Source organism: Vicugna pacos, chromosome 4 (genome assembly GCF_048564905.1).
Source record: "Vicugna pacos chromosome 4, VicPac4, whole genome shotgun sequence".
NCBI classification, from domain to species: Eukaryota; Metazoa; Chordata; class Mammalia; order Artiodactyla; family Camelidae; genus Vicugna; species Vicugna pacos.
In genome coordinates this window covers 73,022,957-73,037,349 of record NC_132990.1, presented here as the reverse complement: position 1 = coordinate 73,037,349, position 14,393 = coordinate 73,022,957, and the positions used below count along the sequence as shown (strand labels likewise).

Sequence of the window (14,393 nt, the reverse complement as noted above, 5' to 3'; positions counted from 1 at the left end):
GCTACCATGCTTCCCCCATGCCAGCCCAGCCAGCATGGGATTTTAAAGATCCTTAGGCTGGTCCCCTAAAAGCCCATCTGTTGTACCGGGCGGCCCAACATAGCCTGGCTCTGAGGCAGTGAGGGCTGCTGGGGGCCAGAGCTGGGCTGATTCCACTGTGTTCAGGTGGACTGGCACAGGCCCCAGCCCTAGTCCCCAGCAATCCCACCATATCCCTCTGGGCAGCCAGCTCTCTCATTCACTGTGCCTAGCGTAAGCCTCCATCCCCTCTCACCTGGGACATTCATTCTCCCTCCAGTTAGCGGAGATGTCCCCCTCAACAGAAAAAAGAGACCAACGGCAGGCTCACCTGCCATGTCCTTACCTGTCCTGTCTTCTCCCCATCCTCCAGTCCAGGCAGAGCTGCCCACCTGGGCTCTGGGTCCTGTCCTCTCCCACAGCTATAGCACGAGCCTCCTGTCTGATGATCCCTCTCAAGGGAACAAGCTCTTCTCAACAAGGTCCTCCCAGAGTTTCATGAACGTCTTACAGGCTCCATTTAAGAGCCCCTCTTATCAACCTGATAATTCCAACCAGGTCCCTCCCTCCTCTCTCCTCTTCACAGCCAGACTTCCCAAAAGAGTGTCCGTACCAGCTGTTTGTATTTCCTCAGCTCACAGTATTCCAGGAGGGCTGCACTCAGACCACCAGTGACATCTAGTCTTTAAATCCAAAGCATGTTTCCTTGACCCCTCCTGTGACATCCCCCCTGGGTGCACCCTCAGACACTGGCTGACTCATTCTCCTACTTTATGTCTCACTTATGCTCCTCTGTTCTCCTGTGAGAAGGCGGGTTCCTCAGGACAAGGTCACAGGCCTTTTCACCCCAGCCTTATAGGTAACCTCATCCTTACCCAGGTTCACCTCCAGCCCAGCTTTCTCCTGAGCTCCAATGTACTTACTGCACATGCACCAGCCACCCACCGGACATCCCCATCGGATGTGATAGCAGTATCTCAAATTCACCCTGTCATGATCTGAATTTTCAGACTCCCCCTACCCCCTGCACAAATCTGGCTCTCCTCTCAAGCCAGGCCCTTTCTCGTGACTGGCATCATCATCATCCTGTGTCCCTGACCCCCCCCCAGCCAGAAGCCTGGCAGACATAAGTGATTTTGGCTTTCCTCTTCCACCCCCACATCTACACAACTCCAAATCCCTTTTCTTCTCTCTCCCCCCATCACTTTCCTGATGTACACATCCTGTGCCCTAAATCACAGAAGGCTTCTTCACTGCTCTCCCCAGCCCACAGTGGCCTCCTCCAGTCTGACTGCATGATAGCCGGTGGCCTTTTGAAAACATCTGAGCATCTTTCTCACACCCATACTTAAATGCTTCTCTGGGATCCCATTCCACTACCTCACATGGCCGACAAGAAACTGCCTGCTCGCTCTCTCCTCACTCCAGCCATGCCGGCCTTCTATTTCCTGGGACTCACTGAGGTTCTTTGCACATGTTACATTGGTTCAACATATCTTCTCAAACGCTGGTTTGTGCCAGATACTGAGCCAGAAAAAAACAAGTCTGGCATGGTTCCTGCCCTCCTGGCTCTCCTACTCTGGGGTGAGGGGTAGGGTGGGGTAGGGGAGAAGATGTAATAAATAAATGAACAAGACAGCCTGACGGTGTTAAGTGTGATGAAAATAAAACAAGGTGATGTGATCATGACTGAGGGGAGGGGACACTTAGAATCGGGCAAGGGATAAGGAATAAAGCAAATAAAATCTACAGGGAAAGGATTTCAGGCAGAGGGAACAGCACCTGCAGGAGCCTGGAGGTGTGAAAGAGTTTGGTGGCCAAGGCCCAGTAGGGAGCCCCTGTGGCTGTGTGGTGGGTGTAGGGGGAGTGAGTTGAAATGGGGCTGGAGAGTGTACAGATGAGCCTCGGGCCATGCCAAAGGGTTTGGAGTTTGTTCCGAGGCCATGGGAAGCCGCTGGAGGCTTCAAGCATGAGAGTGACATCATCTGATTGATGCTTTTAAAAGCTCACGCCGGCAACTATGTTCCTCTCACTCACCCCTGAATCCCTCGGAGCCTACACTGCTCCTGGCCAATAGTGAGTGTTCAAAGTACGTATTGAATGAATGCATGCCCCTGACTTCCCGTGTGACCTGGAGGTAGTGACTTTTCTCTCTGGACCTTAAGTTTCCTCACCCGGAATACGGTCTGTGGGAATTTCACGCCAGAGTGGGTGGGCGGGACTAGATTTAGGTTACCCGCCTCCTCGAGTGGTCCCGAGACCTGAGTCTGCCACCCCAGGAAGGGAATAAGGGAGTCTTCCCGCCTTCCTCCCCACACCCCGGGGGGGCCCTAACCAACTTGCGGCGGCCCCGCCCTGCCCTGGACCGCGGTCTGAAGGATGCTGCAGCCCCGGGGGCGGGATCCGCGGGCGACCGCCGGCGTCCCCGCACGGATTGGGTGCAGCCGTGACCGGCACCGAGCGATTGGTCGACCCAGAAGCAGGGGCGGGGCCTGGCCCCTGCAGCGGGGCAGCCCGGAGGCAGGGGACGCGGCCAGAGCCCGGGAAGCTGCTGCGGGGGCGATGGCCGCGCCGAGCCCAGGGCCCCGAGAGGTAGGTGCAGACCCGAGAGAGGGCAGGAAAGGAAAGGGTTGGAGGGCAGGGTTCGGGCCTTCCCTCCCCTTGGGGAACTGACACACCCTCATCCAAATCCAGGAGGGGTCCTGCACTGAACCGGGACCAGGACACGCCCCACATGGGGCTGCAGGTCTGAATGGGGGGAGTCTGGCGGGTATCCCCTAAGAACTTCCTCAGTTTCCTCATCGGGAAAATGGAGACGATAATAAAAGCTTCTGCTTCATAGGGATGTTCGGAGGTTAAGCTCTCAGCCAGTGATGGGCATATGGTGGGTGCCCACTGCTAATGGGTCAACAGCTATAATTTCAGCTTTGTGCTGACCCTCCGCGCTGGCCTGGAGGAACTCAGCATAGCCCAGCGGAATAGACGACTGAATCACTGACATCATAGCTCCTACTATTAGGAGTTCTTGTGCACAGAGCTCAAACTCAGCAGTAACAACAGTTAATCTGCCACGAAGGAGTTTTCATAGTTCTCATTTTATAGATGAGAAAAGGTGCAGAGAGGTTAGGTGATTTACCTAAGGTCACACAGCAGGTAAGAGACAGTCAGTCTTGGGCCAGGTTTGGCTGCAAAATGAATGCTCTACCTATCGACAATAATAACCATCATTATTTTGGGTGCTGACTGCATGCCAGGTGCTGTCTCCTCACAACACCCAGTGAGGTGGTTCCTAGCATTATCTAAATTTTACAACTGAGGAAACTGAGGCAGAGAGTGATGAGAGGAGGGCTGACAAGCAGTGAAGGTGGGACTCACACCGGTGTCTTTCCCTTGCGGGTTGCTGTCACAATTGCTTCTGGTACCTTCCACCCCAGGTCCTGGCCCCCTCCCCAGAGGCTGGACACAGAGCAACCACCTCAAGCTCCAGCCACCGTGGCCTCCTCTGGCGGCTACGGGACAAGCAGTCTCGCTTGGGCCTGTTTGAGATTGGCCCAGGGCACGAGCTGCACCAGCTGACGTGTATGATGCAGGCAGGGCTGTGGGCTGCCACTCAAGTGTCCATGGACCACCCACCCACGGTGAGTGGCCAGTCTGTCCAAGTACTGACAGCAAGACCAGGCTGATGCCCTGTGCTGCTAATACTACAGGATTGGGGATCAGAGCAGGCTAGAAGGAGAGGAAAGCAGGGGCTTGGTGCAGGGTGGGACATTCTGGGGTGGGGGCTGAGGCCAGGAAGCCAGAAAGCCCAGGGTGTGTTGGGGGCATGAGGAATTGTGTGATTCTAGGTGGGTCTCTGCCTCTCTTTGGGCCTCAGTGTCCCCAGCTGTATAATGGGTGGAAGAGATTGTACTGCTTAGTCTCTGAGGCCCTCCTAGTTCTGCCAAGGTATATGTTTGAGTAGGGACCCTGCCCCCACCCCACCAGCCTGGCCCATCCTCCCTGGAGCTCAGGCTGGGGCCAGGCTGGCTCAGCAGAAAGGATCATCCACTGCAAGCTCAGCAGCTGGAAGGCCCAAGTGAGATGTGTGTTGTTTGTGTGTGTGCACACATGTGCACAGTGTGACCACATCCTACAAGCCAGGTCCTGGTAGAGACCTGGAGTTCCAGGGACAGTGTAGGAGTCCTTTAAATCTCATCACCTGCTCAGAATCTTCTGTGACTCCTCAATACTCAGCATGGCCTCAGGATCCTGCTGGTTCAAGCCCAAGGGCCAGCTGTCCAGCCTCTTTCTCAGTCCATCCCTCCCTTACTCGCTTCAGCCACTTGGGCCCTCCTTCCCTTCTTGGTGGCCACCATGGCTGTTCCCACTGGTATAAGCACAGATTTCAGCACCTTCCCCAGCAAGCTTTCCCTGATCCTGCTCCTCCTAGGCTGCATCAGGCAGGTGCCTTGTCTTCAAGGCCATCATCCCTTTTACCAGGACAGCATCCTGCATCACTTGCCCAGTGTGTGTTGGGCCCATGTGCCAGGTTCTAACTCAGAGCCTAGTGTTGGGGACCCAGTAGCAGATGAGACACACCTAGGACCTGCCTTGGTAGCTCTCACCCTTCCTCCAGCTCTGGGAGGGCTGGCAGTCCGTCTACCCAACTCAGGCACACGGGGAGTCGTCCCCACTGGCTGAAGGAATCAATTGGGAGAAGGCGGGTGAGGCTGAGTACAGGAGGCTTGGAGACCCTGGGACTGATAATATGGGGCTAAGGCTTGCCCTGATCCTCTCTGCTCCTTGCTGCAGGGACCGCCTACTGAGGAGGACTTCTCCGAGGTCCTGATCCAGGTTCATGAGGTAGGAAGCCCAAGACTGCTGAATGGGAGGGAGTATTTTCTGGTCTCCTCCTCAGTTTCTCCATCTGCATAGTGGGAGTGATGGCTTATCCCAGGGCCTTGCAGGAAGAGTGTGCTTCCCTTGACCCTCCTGCGCCGGGGCCAGCTGCACACACTTGGGCCCGGTCGACACTTGGGGATGCTCTTCCTCTCCGCAGGGCTTTGAGCTGGGCACCTTGGCTGGTCCGGCCTTCGCCCGGCTGCGGCGATCCCTAGGCCTGGCGGAGGAGGACTATCAGGCCGCACTGGGCCCCGGCGGCCCCTACCTGCAGTTCCTCAGCACTTCCAAGAGCAAGGCCAGCTTCTTCCTGTCGTGAGCTGGTGGCAGGAGTCGGGAAGGGGTGGGAGTGGTATCCCGGGTGGAGGGCGATGCTTGGGGAGAGAAACAGAATTGCCAGATCAGGGAGGATCAGGGCCAGATAGAGGTCAGATGTTGGAGGAGAGGCTGAGGGCCACGGCAGGAGGCGAGAGGGGCGGTGGGGAGTCCGCTCCAGCTCCCGCTGGTCAGTGACCTCTCCCTCTCGCCCCCCAGCCACGACCAACGCTTCTTCCTGAAGACCCAGCAGCGCCAGGAGGTGCAGGCGCTGCTCACCCACCTGCCCCGCTACGTGCAGCACCTGCAGAGGCACCCGCACTCACTGCTTGCGCGGTTGCTGGGTGCGACCCGCCAGGGACCCGGGACTGCGGGGCGAGGGGAGGGGGGAAGAGAGGGCGAGAAGGGGAGGGGCCAAGGAGTAGCGGGGTTCCAGGATGCGGGGCGTGGGCGACCTGAGCTCGGGCAGGGTGGAAAGGACTGGACGGGTGACCGGGCCAGCTAGAGGCAGAGTTCACTGTAGGGGGTGGGAGGTGCGTCCTAGACAGTGTAAGGGAAGACTGGAGAGTGTGTGTCAGTGGAGCGGGCGGGGCCAAGGCCCGGGGCGGGGCCCAAAGGGGGCGGGGTTGGGATTGGACGGTCCCAGGAGGAGGATACGTCTTCAGGCGCGGTCTGGAGGGGTGGGCTTGGGATGCAGCAGATCTCAAGAAGGAGGCGTGGTCCGGAATTGGGACTGGGCCGGGAAGGACCCAGGGTTGTCGTTTGCGGCTCTCACCTGGCGCCCTCTTCCTTCCAGGAGTGCACAGTCTGCGGGTGGCCCGGGGAAAGAAGGTGGGTGAGGCCCAGGCGAGGGGGCCGGGCCGGAGGGGGCGGCTGGAGGATGAGATCCTGTCCTCCCTCACTCCCTACCCCCGTCCCCAGAAATACTTCATCATCATGCAGAGTGTCTTCTATCCCGCCAGCCGCATCTCAGAGAGGTGAGTCGGCTCCCGGGGCCCTGGCCCCACCTGGAATGTACTCCCTGAAGCACCCACGCTCACTGAGGCCCAGGGAGGAGAAGGGATGTTCCTAAGATCTCCTGATGGGTCGGAGAATGATACCCACGACCGGTGTCTCTGGAGTACTCAGTATGCCTGGGGCGCTGTGTTGAGCCATTTGCATTCATTATCTCCCTTATTCCCAGAACAGCTCTGAGCGGTAGGCGTCCTCATCATCCCTAAGAAACTGAGGAGGGGAAATCCTTTCAGCTACTGCGTAAGGAGCAGGGATTCAAACCCAGCCTCTGATCGCACCTGACCCTCTGATCCCCCTGGCCCTGACTCTGCCAGCAAGCTCCCCATTGGTGCTCCCGCAGGGCCGTGGGCTTCCCTTATGCCCTCTCTTATGCCATCTAGGGTTTGGATCCCTGTGTCGGGGACATGCCAAGGATGACAGGGTGCTAGGAGGCAGGCACAGGCAGGGGTAAAGCGTCCAAGGCTCCTGAGTGGGAATCCCTGCTCTGCTCTTTACTCACTGTGTGGTCTTGAGCAAATCAAACAACAGCACAAAAAACAGCTCTCTGAACCTTTTTCTTCATCTCTAACGTGGGGACAATAATGGAATGGCGTTATGCTGAGGATGTGAACGGTCACCCAGTGGAAGCTCTTTCACCGTGTGATGTTCCCTGTGTGTCTCAAATCTGTGTAAAGTTGAATTCTCTTCCCCCACCCCACTGCTTTACCCCACCCAGGTATGACATCAAGGGCTGTGAGGTGAGCCGCTGGGTGGAGCCTGCCCCTGAGGGTAGCCCCCTCGTCCTGGTACTGAAAGACCTCAACTTTCAGGGCAAGACCATCAACCTGGGTGAGCCATAGGGGTGGTTATTGCCTGCTCTTCTTCCATTTAGAATGAAGTTGGAAGGGTGTCCCTGGCACTGCCCTCTGCCTGAGTCATTAAGAGCCCAGATTCTGGAATCAGATAGCGAATCCTAGTGCCACGACTTTATAGCTAGGTGACCCAGGCAAATTACAGAGGAGTTTCCTCATCTGTGAAATGGAACAGTAATGACACCTGCCCTCCCGGGGCAGATGCATGTGGAGCCCTCAGCACCTTGTCTGGCACAGAATGAGCACTCAGGTGGGGGCACTGATGCTCTGGCAGGGCCCCAGCGGAGCTGGTTCCTCCGCCAGATGGAACTGGACACCTCCTTCCTCCGGGAGCTCAACGTGCTAGATTACAGCCTCCTCATGGCCTTCCAGCATCTCCACGATGATGAGAGGGGCCTGGGCAGGAGCCTCATATTCCGCACAGCCAGGTGGGCCCCCAGAGGCAACAGTAAGAATGAGTGATGAGAGCATGGAAAAGACAGATGGTGTGATGAGGAAACAGCACAGGCAAAGACCTGAAGACTGAAAAGTACAGTGTTTATGTGTACCTGTGTGTATGTGTGTGTAAGCATGCAGGGTGGAGGGCTGGAGAAACCTGGCTGGCAGAGGTAGTGGGAACCACAGCAGGGAAAAGAACAGGTGAGATCCAGTTGGACAAGAGCTTCAATGCTGATTTGAAGAATCTGCCCATTTTCCAGAAGGGGATGTGGAGTCACTGAAGGTTCCAGACCTATTTAATTTTTGCTTTAGAAAGAGTCCTTGCCCCTTAACCCAGTGATTCTACTTCGAGGACCCTGAGGTCATCACCACTGGCAGCAGCATCCTGGTGTCTTTCTCTTGTATGCCCCCATCCTTACATGCTGACTGTGGGCCTCATTGAGAGGTAGGGATCATTCCCATTTTAGAGAAGTGAAAACTGAACCTCAGAGAGAGGAAACGAAGTCGTAGAATGACTTCTAATGATTCATATTAGTACTTGGTTAGTTACTTGGATTTCAGTCCTCCAAGGCCCACCTTTGTGGTTGAACAGAATTACACAGTGCCTTTAAGATAGGCACTTAAAGGAAATAAGTCCATTGATCTGGTGGTTGGACAAGAAGAGTGAAAAATTATGTCCACTCACTCAGCCCCCAGCCCCACCCTTTGGAGGCTTGAGCACTACCCAGGGTAATGGCTCCCCACGAAACCTGTGGCTTGGTGGGCAAGTCCTGACCAGATGGTGGAATGCCTGCCATGGGGTACAGAACCCCAAATTTGTCCATTCAAGATGGGTTGGCTTCTCCCTTGCCCTCTGCCTCAGCTGCTGCATAGATTACAGCTGTCAACCAGCCAGTAAACCCAAGTTTGTATACAATGGTTGTTGTTCTATTGAAATATTTCTGTGCTACCTGGTAAATGGCCACTGCCACAGTCCCACCATCACCTAGTTCCCATCCTCTCATTTGGAACCACACTCTCCTCCTCCAAGGTTAACCATAGCACTGCAGAGGGTACCAGTGCTCTATCTGGCTCCCAGACCACTGGGTTCTGATTGGTCAGTGCCTAGGCAGAGCTTGTCTTTGATTGGCTTATTTCCCCCAAAACCTGAGCAGGTCAGGAATAAAGTCCTCAGAGACCCACCCCCACCCTCTCACTACCACCACCACAGGAGGACAAAGTTAGGGAACTGAATCTGCTTCTTTCTGGCTGGGATTGGGGGCCCAGCTAAAGGCATCTTCTGATTTGGAAGACAATCTGAGACAAAAAGACACGCCATATGCAAACTGAGGCTGGACTTTGTTTGCAAAGTTTCACTTCTGCCACCCTGAAACTTCCAGGGTTGGATGACCCCAAAGAGAAATTTAGGAAATACCCAAATATGGGATTTACCCAAAGTAATGTGGCACGAAAGTGCAGAACCAGATTCTGGGTGAGCTGTATGCTCTAGACTAGCACTACGCAGTGCTAAATAGAAATTTAATTCGAGCCACACAGGCAGTTTAAAATTTTCTAGTAGCGCCTTTTTAAAAATTAAAAAGAAATAGGTAAAAATAATTTAAATAATATCATTCATTTACCTCATACACTCCAATTTTTGATCATTTTATCACCTAATCAATATATAACATTTATGATATTTTACATTCTTTTCCTCATACTGTCTTGGAAATTCAGCATGCATTTTACACTTATCGCACATCTCAATTAGGACCGGCCACATTTAAGTGCTTAGTGGCCACAGTGACTGGCTGGTGGTTGTGTAATGGGCTGCTAAGCTATAGACCATCAACTGCACTTTACTCAGCTATCCAGTTTATCTGACGTCGCTGGCTTGGGCACGCAGTACGTGTGGGAATGATCCAGTTCATTGGCTGGGGCTCTCTGGAGGAGGGGGCAACCTCACCTACCTGTCTGACCGCAGGTCTTTGCGAGGGGTACAGAGCCCGGAGGAGCCGGGAGCCCAGAACCGCCGGCTGCTGCCCGATGCCCCCAACGCCCTACACATCTTGGACGGGCCGGAGCAACGCTATTTCCTGGGCGTCGTGGACCTCGCCACGGTCTACGGGCTCCGCAAGCGGCTGGAGCACCTATGGAAGACACTGCGCTACCCGGGCCGGACCTTCTCCACCGTCAGTCCGGCTCGCTACGCCCGTCGCCTCTGCCAGTGGGTGGAGGCGCACACCGAGTGACCGGCACCGGGCCGTGCTCTCCCCATCTGGACAATGAGCGCACGCCGCGGGTTGCGGGTTCCAGCCTGGCCCCGGCAGCGGGTCAGGCTTCCCTCGCCCGATGTTACTCCCGTTGGCCTCCAGAGGGCAGCATCCCCTAGCTAATATTATGAACTCATTTGACGGCGCTGCTGGGCCGGGCATTGTGCCAGGGATTCCCCTACCTTAGCCAACGTAATCCTCAAAATACAAAAAAAAAAAAATGCTATTCTTCTTCTTCTTCTCCTTTTTTTACAGACCATGAGATGGAGGCTCATGGGGTGAAGGGACTGAGCAAGATCATTCAGCAATAAATGCTGGAACCAGGACTCAACTATGCCTTTTGGACTCAGGAGCCTGTATTCTTACCCACCAACTCCTGCAGCCCTGTCCTCATTGGGGATGGGGGTAGGCTGGAGGCTCCAGCCCAGCCCCCTTGTCTTCCAGATGGGAAAACTGAGATCCAGAGACATTAAGGGGCTTATCCACTGGTAAGTGGCAATGCCAGCCTGGGAACCCAGGCCCCTCAACTACCCCGCCCCTGGCTCAGGAAGGGTCCACTGGCCTCCTTCTGGGGAAAGCCCCCTGACTCATGCTCCTCTAAGGATGCAGGTGGGAGAATGTGGGGTATTGGGGGGCCTGCAGCTCTGGGAAGCTTTTTGTTGGGGTCCACTATTGATCTTGAGCAAACTCTACCCTCCCCTGGGAGTCACTTTTCTCATCTGTGAAATGGGGTCAGGGGTTGGTGGTCAGATCAAGGGACCTGGGTGCACAAACGTTACTGGAAGCGGAGAAGCAAACTGCCTGCTTAGCCCCTGATCTTTCCTTCTCCCTCCTCCAGGAAACTCCAGCTCAGCCTCTGAGCCCAGTCCAATCTGACCATGTCCAAGTGGGCCTTTCCTCTAGAGCCGCTCTGGGGGTGGCTGTGTGACCAGGGCAAGGTGCTAAACCTCTCTGTGTTTCAGTGGTCTAATCTTTAAAATGGAAATATTTAACTCATTAAATATTTATTGAGCACCTGCTATGTGACAAACCCTCTGCTGGGAAATCCGGACTTGAAGTGGAACAAGATGCAGATTCCACCTCCACAGAAATCACAGTCGGAGTGACCGTGACAAATGCTACCCAGTGTGACAAAGCCTCATGAAGGAACATGGGGCTGTGGAGCTCAGAGAAGGAGCCCCCACCTAATTATTTGATGAGAGAGGGACTCTAATCTCTAAATTGAGACCAGAATAATCAAATGCAGCCTTGGGAGGGTCTCAGGCAAAGGGCACAGCAAAGATCTGGGGTAAGAGAGAGCCTGGCATTTGAGAGAAAGAAACGTTACTCTGTGGTCAGAGTTCAGAGTCGGGGGGACAGTGTGGAGGTGGGGGATTTGCGGGCCAAGAGCTGGTCCCCAGGACTGGATGACTCCAGACCTTGGGAAAGCCATGCAGTTACATCCAACACTGCCATTCCATTGGCCTTCAGAGAAGATGAGGAAAAATGGCTCATGAGGAAGGGAGAGAAAGGGAAAGCTTATGCCGCAGGACTAGATTGTGGGTTCCTGGACTATATATGTAACTGATATCACCCTAAGCTGTGTGGGTGACCTTGGGTGATTACTCAACCTTTCTGAGCTGGCCCAAGTCACAGAGAATTTCTCCTTCGGGCTCAGCAGGAAGTTGAGACACAGAATGTGTTAAGGCCATCACTAGGGAGGTGGGTGGGTCGTGGAAACTCTGGTGGAAGGGCAGTATGGTAGGAAACTGGGGTTTGGCCCTGCATTTCTCTGGGGTCTGGATCCAACAGGGGCTGAGTCAGAGCCCGAGTCCTACGCTCAGAAAGGGATGGCTCAGCCCTTACATCCTTTGGGTCTCTGGCAATGGGCTGAAGCAGGGATGGAGGCTGGAAATGGAGGTGGCTCATCCAAGATCTCACGGGGCTCAGGACTCCAAGCTCTCCTAACTTGCTTATTCAACAGACATTATCTGGCCCCTAGTGTGTGCCAGGCACTGTGCAGGTGTTGGAAATGCCCCAGTGACATGACTAGCTTGACTGCCCACATGGAGGTTAGAGCCTAAGGGGCAAGTGGCCCATAAACAAGAAAACCAGTTAATACACAGGGTGATTTCAAAGTGTGACAAGTAATATGAAAAGAATAAATCAAGGTGGGACAAGAGGGATGAGGGTGTGGTGTTGGATAGAGTAGTTGGCAAGAGCCTTTCTGAGGAGATAATATTTGAGCTGAATAAGAGCTGGCCATGCGACTAGAGAAATCCAAGTAGAGGATAGAGCAAGTGTAAAGGTACTGAGGTAGGAATGAGCTCAGTGTGACTGGGGATCAGAAGGGTGGCCAGGGTGGGTGGACAGTGATTAGGAAGGAGGCAGGAGATCGGACTGTGCAGAGCCTCGTAGGTCACGGGAAGGAGAGGGGACTTTTGCCAAAACCAGATTGAAGAGCTTCATCTGAGGCTGCGGGACTTCCCAGTGTCCGTTCCACTGTGGCTGTATGATCCTCATCCTCTCTGGGAGCCTGGGACATTTGGGCATCTCCTGGTCTCCCTTCGGTCCTAGCAAGGAGGGATCTGTCTCTCTGGGGAAGGAATCGTCACTTCATCAGCCATTATGGGTGATCAGTGCATGCATTGGGAACATCTCACCATTTTCCCCTTGGGGTTGAAGGATGAGGACTTGGAAGGCCAGAAGGGCTTCGGCTTTGGGGACCCACTGTGTACCTTGCTTTGTGTGAATGAAGGGCCACAGAGAGAGACTGAGCTTGGGTGTGCCCAGGCTGGGGCAGGGGAGACAAGGAAGGGTTGTGCTCAAAGAAGGCCCTGGGGGCAGGGCTGCTTCAGCAACAGCCCCCCTCAACAGGAAGGGGAGAGGCATGGAGGCCTAGATCACTGGAATGGGGTCTTGGCTTTGCATCTGGAGAAGAAGGTTGCTGAGCTGGGTGCAGATACCCAACACGAATCCCTTGCTACTGTGCCCGCACCAGAGCCTCTGAGAAAAGGGAAAATGGAGTTTGAAATGGTTCCCATTCCACGGCCCTGCAGAAGGAAGTGCGTGTGGCAGGGGTGGTAAGACCTCTTTCTGGCCCATGAAGCATTTTGTAAGAAAAAAAAAAACCAGTTTATTTACTTATTTTTAATTGATTTTTTGTTTGTTTGGGGGTATTGGTAATTAGGTTTATTTATTTTTTAATGGAGGTACTGGGGATCGAACCCAGGGCTTCGTGCATGCTAGGCACGCACTCTACTACTGAGCTATACCCTCCCCACCAAAAAAATGTTTAGATGGGAAGTATGCTTTCCACTTCCCCACAGGCCCACCTCTCCCTGTTGCCCCCTATCTATCCCTTCAAACTTTTCTGGGCCCAGAAGGCACTTGAGTTTGAAATCCTTGAGGAACCCCATGTAAGCCTTCAAATGGGACACATTTCAGCACCTGCACGGGCCCTAAACTGAGCTGGCTTGGATTTGAGGACACTTTGAGAAGAGGGCTGTTGTACTGTGATTCCCTTTGTATTGTGATTCCTACTCATCTTGTGTGAAACTCACAGGATTTAAGCTAAGTAAAATTCAAGATGGAGTCACAGTGGCCAATGTGAACTTCCACATTACTTGCTGTGAACTGCCCAGTATAGGACTGAGAGTGTCTTAGTGTGATAAATTGAGTGCTGCTTTAGTTAAAGAATTTGGTTCCTTGGGAAGAATTTACCGGAACAGAGGGAATAACTGATAGAGATAAGACCCCTTGGGGCATAAGTGGTACACCCTACTGGCAGATCCCTTTAAATGAGACCACAGTGCTGAGCGACTTGAAGATTCTTTGCCTGGGGACTCCACACTGCAGAGAACTGTTCCAGACGGATGCACTGTTGGAGCAGAAGATAACTTCCCACTCACATCTGTCATGAGACCCATTTGGCTGGACCAGAGCCTGCTTCTTGTGCTGAGATGGCTCCTTCCCAGACTTCTTTTTGGAGTGGTTTGTTACCCCCTTTTCTATTTTCCCTACTTTGACTAATCTGTGTTGCATGCTAATTGTGTGCAATAAACCAAGTAACTCTTGAATTGAATACTGCCTATGTTTTGTTTATCTCCAGTCCCATGATTCTTACCTGGTTTTACCGCTGGGCCTTGCAACAAAACAGCGGCGATTGGGAAGTTAAAGTAGGTAGTCAGAGCCCTGGCTCCAGAGTGAGACCACCCAGGGTATGGATCTCGGCTCTGCCACAGATGCCCCTATCTCACCTGGAGGTAGGTGCTATTATCAGCCCCCACCCAGTCCACAGAGGAGAAAAACTGAGGTTCAGGTCACATCACCAGAAGCCCAGGGAAGGCTGCCAGAAAAAATACAACACGACATTGGAATTTCAGGGTTTTAACATAATTATTGGCTGTTTCTGAAATTCCAAAATAAGTTGGCGTTCCGTATTTTAGTTGCTAAATCTGGCAACCCTACCAGCCTGAAACCGGAGGCTGCCTGACCCTAAAATACAGCTTAATCCCGGGCCCCAACAATTTCAGAAATGGAGAAACTCCAGTCCAGACGACCAGGGAGCCATGGTACAGTGGTTCCAACACCCTCTGAGCCTTTCCTCTGCGGGGCCGCCCACCCCCGCCTCCCGCAGGAGCTTGGG

The 14,393-nt window shown here is 53.9% G+C and overlaps 1 protein-coding gene across 1 annotated transcript; it reads left to right on the top strand.

Moving 5' to 3' along the window:
* Positions 1-2,528: 2,528 nt before the first annotated feature.
* On the top strand, positions 2,529-10,092 carry PIP5KL1 (phosphatidylinositol-4-phosphate 5-kinase like 1). The gene is made up of 10 exons (XM_006205478.3): positions 2,529-2,610; positions 3,453-3,656; positions 4,810-4,860; positions 5,057-5,211; positions 5,431-5,555; positions 6,008-6,042; positions 6,133-6,188; positions 6,941-7,053; positions 7,351-7,504; positions 9,478-10,092. The coding sequence occupies exons 1-10, from the start codon at positions 2,581-2,583 to the stop codon at positions 9,743-9,745; spliced, it is 1,191 nt and encodes a 396-aa protein (XP_006205540.1). The 5' UTR covers positions 2,529-2,580; the 3' UTR covers positions 9,746-10,092.
* Positions 10,093-14,393: the final 4,301 nt, after the last annotated feature.

Excerpts from the sequence above, each read along its gene's own strand:
- PIP5KL1 (XM_006205478.3), top strand. The coding sequence starts at position 2,581 with ATGGCCGCGCCGAGCCCAGGGCCCCGAGAG. Across the intron at positions 2,611-3,452 it reads CGAGCCCAGGGCCCCGAGAG|GTCCTGGCCCCCTCCCCAGA; the intron begins GTAGGTGCAGAC and ends CTTCCACCCCAG. Across the intron at positions 6,189-6,940 it reads GCCAGCCGCATCTCAGAGAG|GTATGACATCAAGGGCTGTG; the intron begins GTGAGTCGGCTC and ends TACCCCACCCAG.